General features: G+C 38.9%; 1 protein-coding gene across 2 annotated transcripts in view; it reads left to right on the forward strand.

The window, feature by feature from the left end:
• The first annotated feature begins 2,777 nt into the window (after window positions 1-2,777).
• Window positions 2,778-16,921, forward strand: part of EDNRA (endothelin receptor type A) — an 82,820-nt gene continuing 68,676 nt past the window's right edge. The window contains exon 1 of one of the 2 annotated variants that reach the window (XM_006870864.1): window positions 2,778-3,224. In XM_006870864.1, the coding sequence (XP_006870926.1) occupies window positions 2,805-3,224 (420 nt within the window). In that variant the 5' untranslated portion in view covers window positions 2,778-2,804. The remainder of the gene's footprint in view (window positions 3,225-16,921) is intronic. The other variant, XM_006870865.1, reaches the window with a different exon arrangement.

The raw sequence follows: 16,921 nt of genomic DNA on the forward strand, positions 1-16,921 counted from the left end.
TCAATAATGGACAGTGAACCACAAGGTTGGCAGCTCAAACCTACTGGTTGCTCCCAAGAAACCCTATACAGGGTCACTATGAGCCAGAACTGACTCAAGGGTGCTTAACAACAACAACTTTATTATATATGCAAGATGCTGTTATTTTTTCAGGCTTTTTGGAGGTGGAAGGGGAGATACTCGGGGGAAAGAAAAAAGTATATGGTAATGTAGTTACATTTTGCATTTACATTATATCCTACATACAAGTTATATAAATCTTATTTCATCCAAATATTGACTTAACCTGAGTGCTATTGATTTCTCATAACAATCAAAAGTCCTAAAAGGATTAATAACAATTGTTATTAGGCTTAGAAAAAGGACACAATTTTTTTTATTAAATATATTATTGACTAGAGTATATGACATGTGGGAGAAAGATGCGGCTTTCTGCTCCCATGAAGATTTATAGCCTCAGAAATCCTATACAGGGTCACTATGAGTCTGAACCAACCAGATGACCCACAACCACCAACATCACCATGCGTGACATATACAGGCCACTCCATATATCAGGTTGTGGTCTTCATTTAATAGTGCATATTAAAGCACAGGAAACGAAATTTACAAAACATTGAAATGCAGGGATCCATTTTTATTTTCCATAGGTTATTTGCTACCACTAACCTCCCTCATTTCCCTAACATCTTTTCTCTAATAAGCATGAGGGTGGAAACCTAGGCTTCCTAGGGAAGAAGGCATCTGATCTCTACAGAGGATTAAAATACTTTTTTTTTTTTTTTTTTCAAAACGACTAACCACCCTCCTGAATCCATTGCTTCTTCTGAACACTGGTTGTTGTTGTTGTGTGCCGTGGAGTCGGTTCTGACTCATAGCGACCCTGTACAGGGTTTCCAAGGCTGTAAATCTTTACAGGAGCAGAAAGCCTCATCTTTTCTCCCACTGAGCAGCTGGTAGTTTCAAACTGCTGACCCTTGCAGATAGCAAGCAGCCCGATTTGTAACCACTACTGCCTTAAATTTTTTTAGGTGCTAGTTAGATGCAAGAATGGGAGTATGGTAGAGTGGTTTATCATTCAGGCTTTGAAGTCAGATTGAGGTGATTTTAGAATCACAGCATTAACATCCACCACTTTTTACGTGTTCCATCCAGCTGCTTCACCTTTCTGAATCTCTGGTTCCCAAAAACTTTATAATGACACCTGTATCTACTTCACTGGGTCATTGCATGGGTTAGATGTCATCACACACATACAGTGCTCAGGACAATGACTACCACAGATGAAGGTAACTATATAAGGTGTTTAAAATACATCAACCCCAGGAATGAATAAACCTTGGAAAGCCATATAGTTTAACTGGCTGGTGAAAGAACAGTATTCCCAGTCCATTATATTTCACACCTGGGCAAACAGAATGATGATAATTTCTGAAGAATGCAAAAGTTAATAACGCTCCTTCTAGAACCTATAGATGTTGTACTGTAATCTTCAAGGTTTTCAGTCAAATAACTTTAAATACAAGGGGGCTTCAAAAAGTTCATGGAAAAATGAGATTAAAAGATAAGGGGATAGTTCCACAAATTTTGGAAGCACCCTCATATTTTTGTCAATCAATTTTGTAATTTTTATTGTAAATTAGTCTTTAGTAACACTTTAGATGATCATTGTGTTGAATTTTATTCTTGTTTTCATTACTCACCGTATGAAAAACAGTCCAGATTTTAGAATATTGAATTCATTATAGAATTTGGTAATCTTGTTTTTGTTTTAATACGTATAACTTTTACTTGGGATATAGTGCCCTTTCTCTTTCATTAATGAATATAATTTTATATCTCATCTCTTGCAGTGTTTGTGAATTAGGTTCTTATCAACCTGGGTATAATGGGGAGGGGAAAATCGCTTTTTATCTACTTGTTGTTGTTGTTAAGTGCCTTCGAGTCAGTTGTGGCATCATGGTGATTCTATATAGGGTTTTTGAAGAGCAGCTGGTGGGTTTGAACTGCCGACATTGTGGTTCAAGTCCAGTGCTGATCGTACACCACCACATCAGGACTACTACTTAAAGGAAAAACTGACATACCCTTATCTGTATTATGAACTAGATATAGGTATACATATGAATAGCGAGGAGTCCTGGTGTGGCACTGTAGAATAAACACTGAACTGCCAGCTGAATGGTCTGTGATTCAAATCTACTAACCACTCCTGGGAAAACTTAACCACGGGTCACTATGAGTTGGAAATACATACATACATACATACATACATACATACACATACATTCATACATTGTTGTTGTTAAGTGCCATAGAGGTTCTGTCCCAACTCATAATATAGGGTTTCCAAGGAGCAGATGGTGAGTTTGAACTGCTGACCTTGTGGCTCACAGTCCCATGTTGATTCTACAGTACCACACCAGGAGTCATACATACATTGAGCTTTGGTCTTTTCTGACTTTGTTTTGCCACAGGGTAACCTGACTTAGATATGCTGTTCTTGTTGTTAAGTATCGTCTAATCAGATCTGACCCCTAGGAACCCTGTGTAGGGTTTCCGAGGAGCAGCTGGGTGTGAACTGCCGACCTTGTGGTTTGCGGTCCAGTGCTGATCCTACCTAATTACCAAATATATTCTGTTTTTAAATTGAGGCAGTAAATAATCATTGGCTGTGATCTTATTGACAATTGAAGTTTGTAACCAAAATTATTTTTCCTGTCTCTTTCTAGGTTTGAAAACAGCAGAAGCGGGAGAGTATCAAAGTAGCACAATAAGAGACATTTCCTCAACTCTACATCAAGATGAAAACCTTTTGCCTATGGCTGTCTCTTTGGCTGGTGATAATTGGATGTGTGATCAGTGACAATTCTGAGAGATACAACACCAATCTAAGTGATCGTGTGGATGATTTCACCACTTTTCATGGGACAGAGCTCAGCTTCCTGGTCACCACCCATCAACCCACTAATTTGGCCCTACCAAGCAATAGCTCAATGCACAGCTATTGCCCACAGCAGACTAAAATTACTTCAGCTTTCAAATATATCAATACTGTGATATCTTGTACTATTTTCATCGTGGGAATGGTGGGGAATGCGACTCTGCTCAGGATCATTTATCAGAACAAGTGTATGAGGAATGGCCCCAATGCGCTGATAGCCAGTCTTGCCCTGGGAGACCTTATCTACGTGGTCATCGATCTCCCTATCAATGTATTTAAGGTAGGAAGTAACCACAAATGTATCTACAGGTTTGAACACATGCCCTGGTAACACAGTAAGAGTGTCACTGCAGAGCTTTCTAACATTTGGAATATTTGTCTGTGTTCTTAATGAGAGCTATCTTCTGCTGCCTTAAAAATTCAGTGGCATTGTAAAGGTTTGTAACTTATTCAAGTTACACTTACGTTCTAACTCTTAGTTGACAGAATAGCATTTCAGAAATGATTTTTCAAAAATCATGGTCTTTCATGAATTGGATTCTCATGACATGTCTGAATGTGTTCGTTGTGTGGACAGTCTTTGGGAAGGTCACTGGAGTGAGCCTTAAAAGTAGTTAAAATAAGTATACATTCAATTTCAGTTATCTTTTCAATGTGATGCTTCTCAGAAACCAGATATTCACAGTACCATTTGAAAAGAGAAGTCTTTTATTTTGTCTGTCTAGACTGATAATTTCAGTCAAAGGGCATCTTGGCTGTTCTTAGTTATCTGTGTAACTTAGAGATAATGGGGTACATATCAGAGCAGCCTCATTGATCAGTTTTACTAGAATCTATGTACTTGTTTACTGTTGTCTTCTTCAGTTATTCAGTTTATACTTATTGAGAATCCACTGTGTGTCCATCCAGCCCTTGAGGTGGGCAATAAGGATCCAAAAGCAGTTACTGCCTCAGGGCATTCACAGTGGGAGAGGAAGGTAATTCACCAAGCCTAATTGTGATGACTTTGGTTTAATACCCAAACAAACTAAAACCAAAAGGAATTAGATACTCCATGTTTATTCTCATGGTCATAAAGGGAAAGTGCTATAAGTATTCAGATGAACTAAGCTTTAAATGAAATTACATGATGCATTATGCCAGTTTTCCTGAAATATATTTCTTTTAAAGTCAAAGAAAGTACTTCTGTAGGTTTCTCTTTTTTCTCTTCTATGGATTTTCCATAGGAACAAAACTATTCGGAGTAGTAGCATTCTGAAGTATTACTTAAAATGCAAAGCTTCAGCAGTTAATGGCATAATGCATCTTTAAGTAGAACAGTAGTCACTTGGTTTCCAATAGATAAACCAGAGTGAAAAATCAGTGCTCTCACAATAAAGGTGGAAACAATGATTAAGATTCTGAATATTACAAATAAGAGCCTTTGAAAATCACCCACAGTATACCACTTGAAAAAAAATGGGGAAATTAGACAAAAAATAATCAAAACAATATCACATACCATCTCTTTCCATAAAATAGAATAAATACATGTGTTTTCTATTTGAACTTAAAATGGGATTTTAGAACAGAGCTATGATGCAAAACTGAAAATGTGTAATTAATATAAAATGCTAACATATGCTATAGAACTTTAATGTCTGCTTTTTTTCTTTTAAAAAAAATCTTCTTAATTTTTTCCTTATGAGATATTTTGTGTACTCAACCCTTGACTTTTTATGACTTCTCTCATTAGTAATAATTTGAAAACCATAAGCATTACTGTGATTCAAAGTTAGACTTTCAGCTTTTATAGTATGGAATGTTAAGTAGTTATGTGATTATTCATACCTATGCACTAGTCTTTGGAGCCCTGGTGTGTCACTGTGGGTTCATGCACTGGACTGCAAAGTCAGTTTGAACTGTAAGGTCAGTGGTTCAAGCTCACCAGCCATTTCTTGGAAACTCTATATAGGTCGCTATGGGTCAGAAACCCACTTGATAGCACTTAACAACAACACAGCATGCACTAGTCTTGGTGTGGCGCTGTGGGATAAAGCACTGGACCTCAAGGTCAGTTTGAACCACAAGATCGGCTGTTCAAACTCCACAGCTACTCCATGGAAATACTATACAGGGTTTCTATGAGTCAGAATTGACTCAATAGCACTTAACAACAATAACAACAATGCACTTTTAACAAACCCACCATTGGTCAGGAGAATAACTAGCCATCTCTGAATTAGCAACTCTCTGCTGACATTCACTCTAAAGTACACTACGTAGATCTAACCATGTGCAAAACAGCTTCTTGGCAACTCACATTCTACAACTGCTCAGTTGTTGTTGTTAAGTACAACTTCTAACCATGTGCAAAACAGCTTCTTGGCAACTCACATTCTACAACTGCTCAGTTGTTGTTGTTAAGTACCGTGGAGTCAGTTCTGACTCATAGTGACCCTGCACAGGGTTTCCTTTACAGGAGCAGAAATCCTCATCTTTCTCCCACGGAATGGCTGGTAGTTTCGAACTGCCGACCTTGAGGTTAGCAGCCCAATTCGTAACCACTACGCTACCAGAGCGCCTTAGACTTGCTTATTTTCTAAGAGGCTACCTACCAGTCAGACTGGATTTTATTTCTACTCCATAGCAACATTTTAAGCTCAATTATCTGGCGTGTCTCCTCCAAAATTGGTAAAAATCCAAATAAAACTTTTTACTATAGGTTCATATGTTGTTGTTGTTAAGTGCCGTTGAGTCGGTTCTGACCCATAGCGACCCTGTATAGGCTTTCCATGGATCAGCTGGTAAGCTTAAACCATGGACCTTGTTGTTCAAATTGACCTTGCATCCCAGCATGGTAACCCACAGAGCCACACCAAGACTCCTTACAGATACATATAGAGCGGATACAAATTGACACATTGTTATTTGACCAAAGGGTTCGTCCTTCTTGTTTTGTGCCTTTGAGTCAGTTCTAACTCAGTGTGACCCTACAAGACAGAACAGAACTGCCTCATAAGGTTTTCTAAGCTGTAATCTTTATAACTACAACAATCTTTTTAGAAGCTGATTTCCAGAGTAGCTAATGGGTTCAAACTCTCCACCATTCACTTAGCAGCCAAATACTTAATATTGTGCTGCAAGAGCTTTTCTTCCCTCTTAGAAATCCAATATTTTATATACTGTATTATAGTTCCAAATAATAGGAACAGTTTGACTATGGCATTTTTCTGTCACAGGTGTACATTTGTGTAATTCTTGCTTTTCTAAAACTAGTATAATGAATAATTTAACAAGCATTAGTTTCAAACAGTAAGCCTTTTAGGTTAAAAAAATCAATATCTTTAGTCATTTTAATCTTCTGGAGGAAAAGAGAAAGGCACTGGAGTGAATACACAGCTTCACAATATTCAGGGGTTAGCTCTCCTTCTTTCGTCAGTTTCCTTTTCTATGTCAGGAGATGTTACTATGGCTTCTGACCAGGGTAGTCCAGAGCACTCCCCCCAGGCAATATGGTTCCTGGGTCACATTCCTTTTGCCCCCAGCAGCTTCCTATAGTAAGCTACTACTGATGCTTTGGGGTTTCTCACATATCAAGCCTGTGAATTCCCCTAACCTGGTCATGCTTATACTACTCCTATTCAGGGCAAGATTGTTGTTAAGTGCCGTCGAGTCGGTTCCGACCCATAGCAACCCTGTACAGGGTTTCCAAGGGTGTAAATCCTTATGGGAGTAGAAAGCCTCATCTTTCTCCCGCTGAGCGGCTGGTAGTTTCAAACCGCTGACCTCAGGGCAAGATAGCAGCTCCCAAATCTTCCACCTCATTTTAGCATTATGCTTCCATACCTGTAACAATAATGTGCAGATTGGGAAAACATTCTATTAAAGAGATGCATGTCCTTTCTTTCTCTCCCCCAGTATTAGGATAATTCAGCTAGCCATGGTTGAAAGTATCTGCTTTGGCTCCTCAAAAAGGATAAGTTTTCAACTCACATCTATTTTTGTGTTTAGCAATTATGTCTGTTTGCTTTCATACTCAGTCGTAAGGTGTCTCCAGACAGAAAACATTGCATAGTCTTATCAGAGTCAGGTAAGTGGAAGCAGACAGAGTAAAGATTTTGTCTTCAGGCAAACCAGAATTGCTGATTAGACTGCAGTAAGGTTACAAAGAAAAGGAGAAGGCATGATAAAGTGTTCTTTTTATTCACATTTGATTCCCTTTCTCTCACTTTGAAAGAGATTGTACCGAAGCAGTTTCATATGTTAGCATGATATAAAACACAACTGAAAAACAATGCAGCCATGTCAAACAGCTGGGTTGTTTCTCATCTGTCATAACCTATGCAGTTCTGGAGGGTCTTTGTGCATGGAAGCATGTTTTACCCCTCACCTGAATTTCAGAAGTCTCATTGGACTCCATATCCTTAGGGTTTCTTCTTTCTAATCTAACCTAGTCAGTTTCTGCTTGCCTAGTACCACTGCTAAAAAATACCCAAATGTGCCCGTGCCGCCCATGTTTAGCAGTGAAGGCCCTCCACATTCTGGCCATACTTTACCTACTTCTTGTGATTGTTAAGTGCCATCAAGTCGATTCCGACTCAAGGCAACCCTTTATAGGTTTTTCAAGGAGCGGCTTGTGAGATTGAACTGCCGACCTTTTGATTCAAACCAACCTTGTGATTAAGTGCTTACCCTACAGCACCACACCAGGACTTGGCAGCTCCCAATATGCATCCTCAGACCTTGTCAGGATGTCATGACTACCCTTAAACAATGTCCTTTGCCCTAAGTAACTTTTTCCGAGAAGCTGGATGTAATCACCAAATTGCTGCTGTGGAAGCATGTGCAGATTCTAGATTGAGAAATGTGTTAGGTCTGAAGAAATAAACCAAAATATAAAGAGAAATTCCTATGGCTCTTGCTTACACCCATACACAGACAAGAAACCCACCACCTGGTGTTAAAAGAAAATCAGACAGTCTTAAACAATAAAATGTCTTAGTCTAAGACAATGAAAAGCAGAAGGAATCAAGTAAATGCCTGTTTCCCTTCTTGATTTTCAAATCATGTAAGAGCTTTTCAAATAGCAGTGAAGAAAAGCTATTACTAATTTTATCTAAGAATAACTCTACTTAAGTTTTCTTGTCAAAAAACAGATAACACCAGTTGCAAGAGAAGTCAAAAAATAGGAGGGAGAAAAGAGTTTGCAGACTCTTTCAAGTACCCAAGCTTCTGATAGTGATTCTATTTGTCGAGAAATTACATTACCGAGTATCCTGAATTTCCAAGAATTGTAATAGTCTGGCCAAGTAAATTAATATCTATATAAAATATTTACAGTCATTAGAACAATGAAACAGTGTCACCGTGCTTTGGATAAAAAATAAACCCTAGTTACTAAAGAGCAATATTGTTTAGAAATGTCAATACAATAATCATTTTATTCTTTAATAATTATGTGATTTTATTTATGACTTCGAGTGCCATCTATAAGAAAATGGATTATACTTTTGAATAGCTTGGAAATGCTAACAATGATGAGTGTACATCAGTCACAGTTTGGCACCATGTACTTCACCTCTATGTACACACAGACATGCTGAGCACTGGACCGCAAGGTCAGCGGTTCAAACTCACCAGCCACGCCTTGAAAACTCTATACAGATTCACTATGAATCGGAACCAACTTGACAGCACTTAAGAACAATGAACAGGGCATGGAATGTGTAGAAATATATGGTGAGAGAATTAGAACACAGGGCACTGGAATGAGGATCATGGAAATAAAGCAAAAAATTGAATACAATGATTTGGCATAAAAATCTCTGTCATGCAGAACAAAAAGTTGAAGCTACTGGTGACAGAAATAATACAGTGAATAATGTCTCCATTAAACCTGTGGGGGCAGCATAGATCTGTGAGACAAGATAAATAACCAGTGATAAACTCCAGGAACTTGAATTGTTGATTACTAATGCTGTCACTCTGCTCTAGTAGCGTAATGGTTACCAATCGGCTGCGAACCTTAAGGTCAGTGGTTCGAAACTACCAGCCTCTCCGCGGGAGAAAGATGAGGCTTTCTACTCCCGTAAAGATTTACACCCTCGGAAACCCTGTAGAGGGCCGCTATGGGTCGGAACCGACTCGACGGCACTTAACAACAAAAACAACAATGCTGTCACTCTAAGCAACCACTTCTTGTTCATGACAACAATGAAAAATAAACAAATACAGTTTCTGCATGAAATTATTAGAAATATTTTGCAATGAAAAGTCAAGACCCCGAGTATGTTACCTTGGCAGAAGATCTGAGCAATGTGAAAACCAGAGAGATCCAGTTGTCTTCTTGTTCACACACAGTCTTCCGCATGTAGTGCAACTGGAATCCATTGTGCCTAGGCAGCCATACAAAAGTTGTTTCTTTACCCATCAAATCACCACGGCAATTTCTGCCTCAAACATAAATTGCCACTGCTTAGTTATGGATCAGACACCTCAAACATGGTTGTTGTTGTTAATTGCCATCGAGTCACCACTCAAATCATGGTATCTGCACGCACAATGAAACAAATGCCAAGTCAGTTGTGGATTGTTCCACTAAGACTTCTAGGGTTTTCACTGGCTGATTTTCAGAAGTAGATCACCAAGCGTTTCTGGCTAGTCAATTTTAGTATGGATCGTTCCCTGAAAACTACTCAGCATCATAGCAACACACATAGTATGTGTTTAATAAATGCTTATAGATATGATCTGATTCGGATCCTTTTTGTTAAAACTAACTTATAATCAGATTTCTCTGAGACCTTGAAGTTGAAATAATAATGACAATAATCTGCCAGAGGGCGTTTCCATTTGCAGATAAGGCACAGGATATTATCAGTGGTGATCAAATCATCCATCAGATTCCATAAAGGCATTGTTTCCCTTTTACTGCATCATTGAGCAAGTGAAAATGGGCTTTCTCATTTATAATATATGATTATATATTGTTAGAATCATACAACTGAGTTTAAAAGATGTATTCCCTTTATTTTAAGAGAGGAAATATATCCTTGAACAGGATATATGCATTCTATCCCAGCCAGCTGTGTTCCCATGAGGTAGCTATGACCATGTCTCCTGTTCAAACACATCTCCCTCCATGCCTTACCTGTCCTTGTGTCTACTCTGGCTAACCCAGGTCTCAGGCTATTAAGATGACCCTTCTACCTGGAATATTTCACTTCATGCTTCCTCTGACTTACTTCGCTTTGTTCTTCAGATCTCAGCTTAAACTTCTCTTTGTTTGGCAAGTCTCCATGACCCAGACTATGTTGGTGCCTCTCCCATGTCCTCCCACAACACTCTCTCATTAACCCTCAAATAGGATTGGACACATACTCCATTGTATTTACCAATTCTTTTGCCTCTCTGCCTCACTGGAGTACAAATTCCTTGAGGCAAGCTGCCATCTTTTCCATTTGTCATTGTATTCCCAGCGTTCACCACTATACTCAGCTTTAAAAAGATTTGATGAATGGGTAAAATAAGAAAACTTTATAAGAAATGTTTTTCTCCCACAAAATTCCAGATCTTCAGCGTAGGAACTAAAGGCAGACTTACTTATTTCTTAGATTTCTGATTTTTTTCCCTGCAAACCAGAAATGTTTCAGGGTACATAAATCTGAGAAGAACATATACAAAGAAGAACAACACATCCCAGCAAGATCGGTTTCCCTTGTTTTCCTTTTGTCTCTAGAGGTCTAGAATTCTTTTCCTATGGTTCAGACATTGTGTTGTTTTGTTAATTTCCACACTCTGGGACTTTAAACAGTTCATGGAAAAGTGGAATTAAAAGATGATAATGGAATTTTTTCATGAACTTTTTGAAGCCTCCTTGTGTAATTGAAGTATCTTTCCAAGAGTTCTTTAAGTATAGTTGTCACTGAGGTTGTGATTTGGAATATCGAAATGAAACACTCTTATCACAAAAGATTTTATTTGTTCTTTAAAGGATTGGAAATAGGTTGATTTTTCTGGCCTTGCTGAAGCATGTGCACATTGAAAAGATCCATTATGTTAACTAGCTGATTGAAGAATGTATGTATATACATAAAAATGACAGAGCAATAACTTTATTACCCAATTTGCTCTGAGTTATAAGGAAGTTTCTGTCTGGAAACACTCTCCCACTCTACCTCCCCTTCTGACTTTTCGTTTCCTGTGTCTGGGAACCTCATTGCTTTCTCTCATGGTCATGTTAAGTAATTATTCTCATGTGAGGTTACTCTGCGAACTCTCAGCATTTGGCTCACAACAAAGTCATTCCCCTTTCAGTGATGGGGGATGGAAACCATCCATAACTGCAAGATTGTTCCCATGACTGAGGAGGGAGAGAGAGTTTCAGTTGTGTTCTTTATTAGGAAGGTGTTCAGATGCCAGCAACTTCACGGCTGGTGATATTCCTCCATCAGAGAGGTCAGCTCTTGGAAGAGTTTGTTGTATTGCATACTTAACATAAAATATCAATGCATTCTGAGGAAAGCATTTTCACACAATATACTTTTTTTTGCAAGTACCAGTATTGTTCTGATTCTAGCATTCTGATGAATAAAAATAAACCCCCTGAAATATTTCTATAAGATGAACTGGAAGGATGTTAAGATTACTTCTTTATTACTGTACAAAGTTTATATAGTTAGTATTTGAATATAGAAACTAAAATGAATGAGGGAGAGGAATCAAGTTGATTGTCTCCTGAAATTATTTTCAGTCTAGAGTAGCTAAATAAAGAATGTTCTAAATGGTTCTGTCAAAATAAATCTGACATTCAGCCAGAAACTCTACAACTGCCTTCTGAATCTACCACATTCTCTTGGGTAGAATAACTGTTTTCTGTAGCTACAATTTTATTTTTGAACTAGTTCTAGTTCTTACTAGGGGAAAAAACATAAATTATACAGATAGTAGTTAAAATTAGATTCAATAATTGAACTGAATGTATCATTCAGTAGTATTCTTTTTTATCATTTTCTAAATGTAGACAACAAAAAGTATACAAAGTCATGTAACCTAACACGCTCATTTAAATTTGGAAAGTTTGAAGTCCCCAGTGTTCTTGGGTTCAGAAACCTAAAACCAAAGAGCTTTCTCAAGTACCTAATATTATTTTTGAATATGCAATCTTAAGCATCTCTCCTGGTGTGGCACTGTAGGATAAGCAGTGGACTGCTAACCACCAGGCCAGTAGTTCAAACCCATCAGCAACATCTCAGAAACCCTTTATAGGGTTGCTGATTTGATGACACACAACATCAAGAGTGTCATTTACATTGTTTGTCATAATAGGCTTTAAAAGAACTTACTTGGGTAATAATAACTATAATGTGAGCTAATCAAATAATGCTTCTCATGTTACTTGTCATAAACATTTTGTTGCTGCTATTAAGTGTTGTCAAGTCATTTAGGACTTATGTTGCTGTTGTGAAGTGCTGTTGAGTCAGTTCTGACCCATAGCAATTGTGTATAGTGTTTCCGAGGAGAGACTGGTGAGCTTGAACTGCCAACCTTATGCTTCAAAGCAACTTTGCAGTCTAGCGCACTAACCCACTGCGTCACACTAGTGACCCCTATATAGGGTTTCTGAGAAGCAGCTGGTGGGTTTGAACCTCCGACCTTGAGGTAAGCAGTCCAGTGCAATTTTAAACATCTATCTTACAGCGCCACACCAGGACTTTGTATTATTTTAGGTCAAATTTTCTACTAGAAGGTAATAGAGATGGCAACTGATTGACTGTTTTGTTACTTGAGTGTATCATCTTCTCTACTTTTTGGTTATTTATTCAACAAATATTTGTTGAGCTTCTTCTACATATTAGACATTGAAGAAATAGCAATAAACAAATTAGACAAACAACCCTCCTCTCATGGAGCGTATTCTAGTACAAGACTGTGAGCAAGATATATAAGTACTGTACTGGTGTAGCGCTGCAGGATAATGCACTGAACCTCAAGGTTGATTTGAATTGTAAGGACGGCGCTTCAAACCCACCCGTCGGAACTGACTCAACGGCACTTAACAGTAACAACAATAAAGGAGTCCTGGTGTGGCGTTGTGGGTTAATGTGCCAGACTGTATGTTTGAACTGCGAGGTTGGGGGTTCAAGCTCACCAGCTTCTCCTCGGAAACCCTATACAGGGTTGCTATGAGTCGGAACCAACTCGACGGCACTTAACAACAACAACAAGGGAAAAAATGACAAAATTGGGAAAAGGAATAGAATAGAAAGAAGGAAGGAAGAGGAGATGTGAATTTTAGAGTGGATGGCCAGAGAAGTCTAATGCAAAGTGACAGTTGAGTAAAATCTTTTAAAAGATGAAGGAGCAAACCTTGCTGATAACTAAGATAATAGCATACCCACCAGTTGTTGTTGCTGTTAAGTGAAGTTGAATTGGTTCCAATCCATAGCAAGCCTGCATAGGGTTTCCAAGGAGCAGCTAGTGAGCTTGAACCACTGACCCTGTCTGTGCTTCAAACCAACTTTGCACTCCAGTACATTAACCCTCAGTGCCACACCAGAACCAGAGAAAACAAAAACTGCAAAGGCCCTGAGCAGAAATGTTCCTGGAGAGTTAAAGTAACAGTCATGTGCCATGATGGTTGAGCACAAGAAGAAGGGCTAGTAACAGAGATCACAGAACAGAAATGGAGCAGAGAAATGGTCCAGTAGTAAAATGGTTATATAACTTCTTGTCCAAACCATAACACTTTTGAGAGTAAAAAAAGGCACTTTCAATAATTAAATGAGCACAGTAGGCATAAACTGATACTATCCTGGGTAAACTAGGAAAAATCCTGTTATTGTTAAGTGCCATCAAATCAGTTCCAACCCATAGCAACCCTGCATAGGATTTCCGAAGCTTTAAATCTTTGTGGGAGTAGAAAGCCTCATCTTTCTCCCTTGGAGTGTCTGGTGGGTTCAAACCGCTGACCTTCTGTTTCACAACTCAGTGCTTATTGTATGGAGCCACCACACTCCCCATACCTATACATTTTTATAAAATAAAGCCTTTGGCTTTTTTCTGAGTGAGATAGGAAGCTTTTGAAAGGTTATAAGAAGATGAGTGGCATGATCTAGTTTGCTCTTTAAGAAGAGCATTCTGGCTACTATACTGAGAAGCATTTTCTAAACCAATGAAGAAAAAAAAATCAATCCTCAGATATGTAATATGTAAGAAAATACAATAGCCCAACTGACACTATGGGACAAACATTGGGCTGTAGACAGCACCATATCAAAATCAATATATGTTGTTGTTGTTATCAAGTGCCGTCAAATTGCTTCCAACTCATAGCGACCCTGTATAGGGTTTCCAAGGACTGGCTGGTGAGTTTTGAACTACTGACCTTGTGGTTCAAAACAGCCTTGTGGTCCAGTGCTTATCCTACAGTGCCACACCAGGACTTAATCAAAATATGTATCATGAGCACTGTAGGAAAAGTTCTGGACTAGTAGCCTCAAGGTCAGTGATTCAAACCCACAAACTGCTTCTCAGAAACCTTATACAGGGTTGCCGTGAGTCAAAATCGATTCGGCAGCACTTAACAAGAACATTACATAAACTATCTAGCATTTACACTGTTGCACACTAACTCATTAGATCCTCTCAGTAAACCTATGATGAACTTTCACCTGAATTCTGAAAGTAAAGAAACTGAGGTATAGGGTATTTAAATAATATCCTTTAGGTCACACAGCTAGCAAGTGGTAGAAACAGAATTTAGATCCAGTCTGATCATTCTGCTCATGCTGTTAACTAAACTGTCACATTGTTTTCTCTTCCATAAAAAACAAACAAACAAACAAAAAAAACAGCCTTTTATAATTATTAAATGTCATCTCTAATATAGAAATATATTTTCAAAGATGAATATCATTTCCTTTTCTCTCCTCTATTAAATCCACCAGCTTCTTTAGGTCCTTATTTAAGGCAGAAGTAAAACCTAGTAAAAGAAAATATGTATGATATTGTGATTGCTCTCCAGAACAGCATCTGTTGTGAGTCTTAGAGGTTGCCTTGGCACATGTGATAAGCCAGATTTTTATATTCTCATTGTCATGGTGGTGAGGTCTACTGAAAAAAGAAAGCCAGAATTTGTTTTTAACTGAGAAAAACGGGCAAGTTCTTTGACGGACTAACTGCCTAGACTTACATGTCTACTCATCTGCTCAGAGGAAATGTTTTTGCCAAATTGATGTCTCATCCAGTTATCTCTTCAAAGTGTAGGTAGTTTGTCTATGGTTTGATATGGTGGTGGTGATGGTTCTGTGCCATCAAGTCAGTTCTGACTCATAGAGTTCTTGTATGTTTTCCAAGCCTGTGAGTCTTTATGGGAGCTGATCACCTTTCTCCCTCCGAGTTGCTGGTGGGAACTGCATATTTTTTTTTTTTTTTGTGTGTGTGTGTGTGTGTGTGTGTGTGTATAAAGTATACTTTTTGTGGCGTCCTGGTGTGGCACTGTAGGATGAGCACCGGACCACAAGATCCATTTTGAACTATAAGGTCGATGTTTCAAACTCACCTGCCACTCCTCAAAAAATTTATACTGGGTTGCTATGAGTCGGAACCAACTCGATGGCATTTAACAACAATAACAACATAATTTTTGTAAGGAGTCTTGGCATGGCTCTGTAGGATAAGCATTATACTACAAACTGCAAGACCAGTGATTCAATCCCACCAGTCACTTCTTAGAAACACTATACAAGGTCACTATGAGTTGGACTCCTGGTGTAGCACTGTAGGATCAGCACCGCACTTTGAGCCACAAGTTTAGCACTTCAAGCCTAAAAGCTGCTCATCAGAAACCCTATACAGAGTCACTATGAAACGAAACTGACTCAACAACACTTGACAACAACAACAAGATGAGTCAGAAGTGACTCGATGACACAACAATGACAAACCTTTTGTAAACTAATTACAATACATCCAAACTTACTCAAATAAGGAGCTTTATTACTTATTCCTAATTCTGAAACCTGACACATCTGTGAGTTTGTCACACAGTGGTAGCTTGCACGCTGCTCTGATGTTGGAAGCTGTGTCACTGGACAGAGTCACCTAAAGCATACAGACTTCAAGTGAGCTTCCATACTATGAACAGACTATGAAGAAGGACTAGGAGGTACGTTTACTGGGGATTTTTTATTTTAAGTGCCAACCAAAGTGTTCCAACTCATAATGACCTTATATAGGGTGTCTAAGCAGCGGTTGGTAGGTTCGAACCATAAATCTTGCAGTTAGCAGTACGGAACTTATCCTACTGCACCCTTGAAAACCTATGAATAGCAGTGAATCATTGTGCTGAAAGATGAGACCCTCCGATTGGAAGGCACTCACTACAACTCAGGAGGAACTGTACTTCTCAAAGTAAAGTCACACATAATGATGGAACACATTTTTGGGGATCTTCATTTGCTGATGAGGCATGATAAAAAATGAGAAGAAACAGCTGTAAAGTTCCATTGATAATCAGAAGCTGGAATGCATGAAGTATAAATCTAGAGAAATTGGAAGTTGTCAAAAATGAAATGACATGCACCAGGTCCTCTCAATGCAAACCCCCTTCCAAGCTAAGACTCAATGGAAATACACGCTCTAATTGGTGACCACACACATCGCCGATGGGGGGAAGTGGAGTAAAGGCAGCAATGAAGCGGCAAGCTAAACCCTACAATGATCAGTGGACTTCTGTGGACCCAGCTGGGGACATGGTTGGCAAGCAGTGTGAAGAGGCCTGGGGACTCTTGGGCCCAGAGACAGTGGCCCAAGACACACCCCCACACACAGAGTGGACGGAGAAGAGCAGCTTGGACGTTGGATACTCAAATGGGGAGAGGGGGTCTACAAAGGCAAGAACTGACTGGCTTACAAGCTTTCAAGAGGGAACCTAGTGCTAGGGAGCATGGCGGAAGGCAGAATCTCCAGTAGGTACTATTCAATCTGTCTGGG

This window comes from Chrysochloris asiatica, unplaced genomic scaffold, assembly GCF_000296735.1.
Source record: "Chrysochloris asiatica unplaced genomic scaffold, ChrAsi1.0 scaffold00155, whole genome shotgun sequence".
Taxonomy (NCBI): Eukaryota; Metazoa; Chordata; class Mammalia; order Afrosoricida; family Chrysochloridae; genus Chrysochloris; species Chrysochloris asiatica.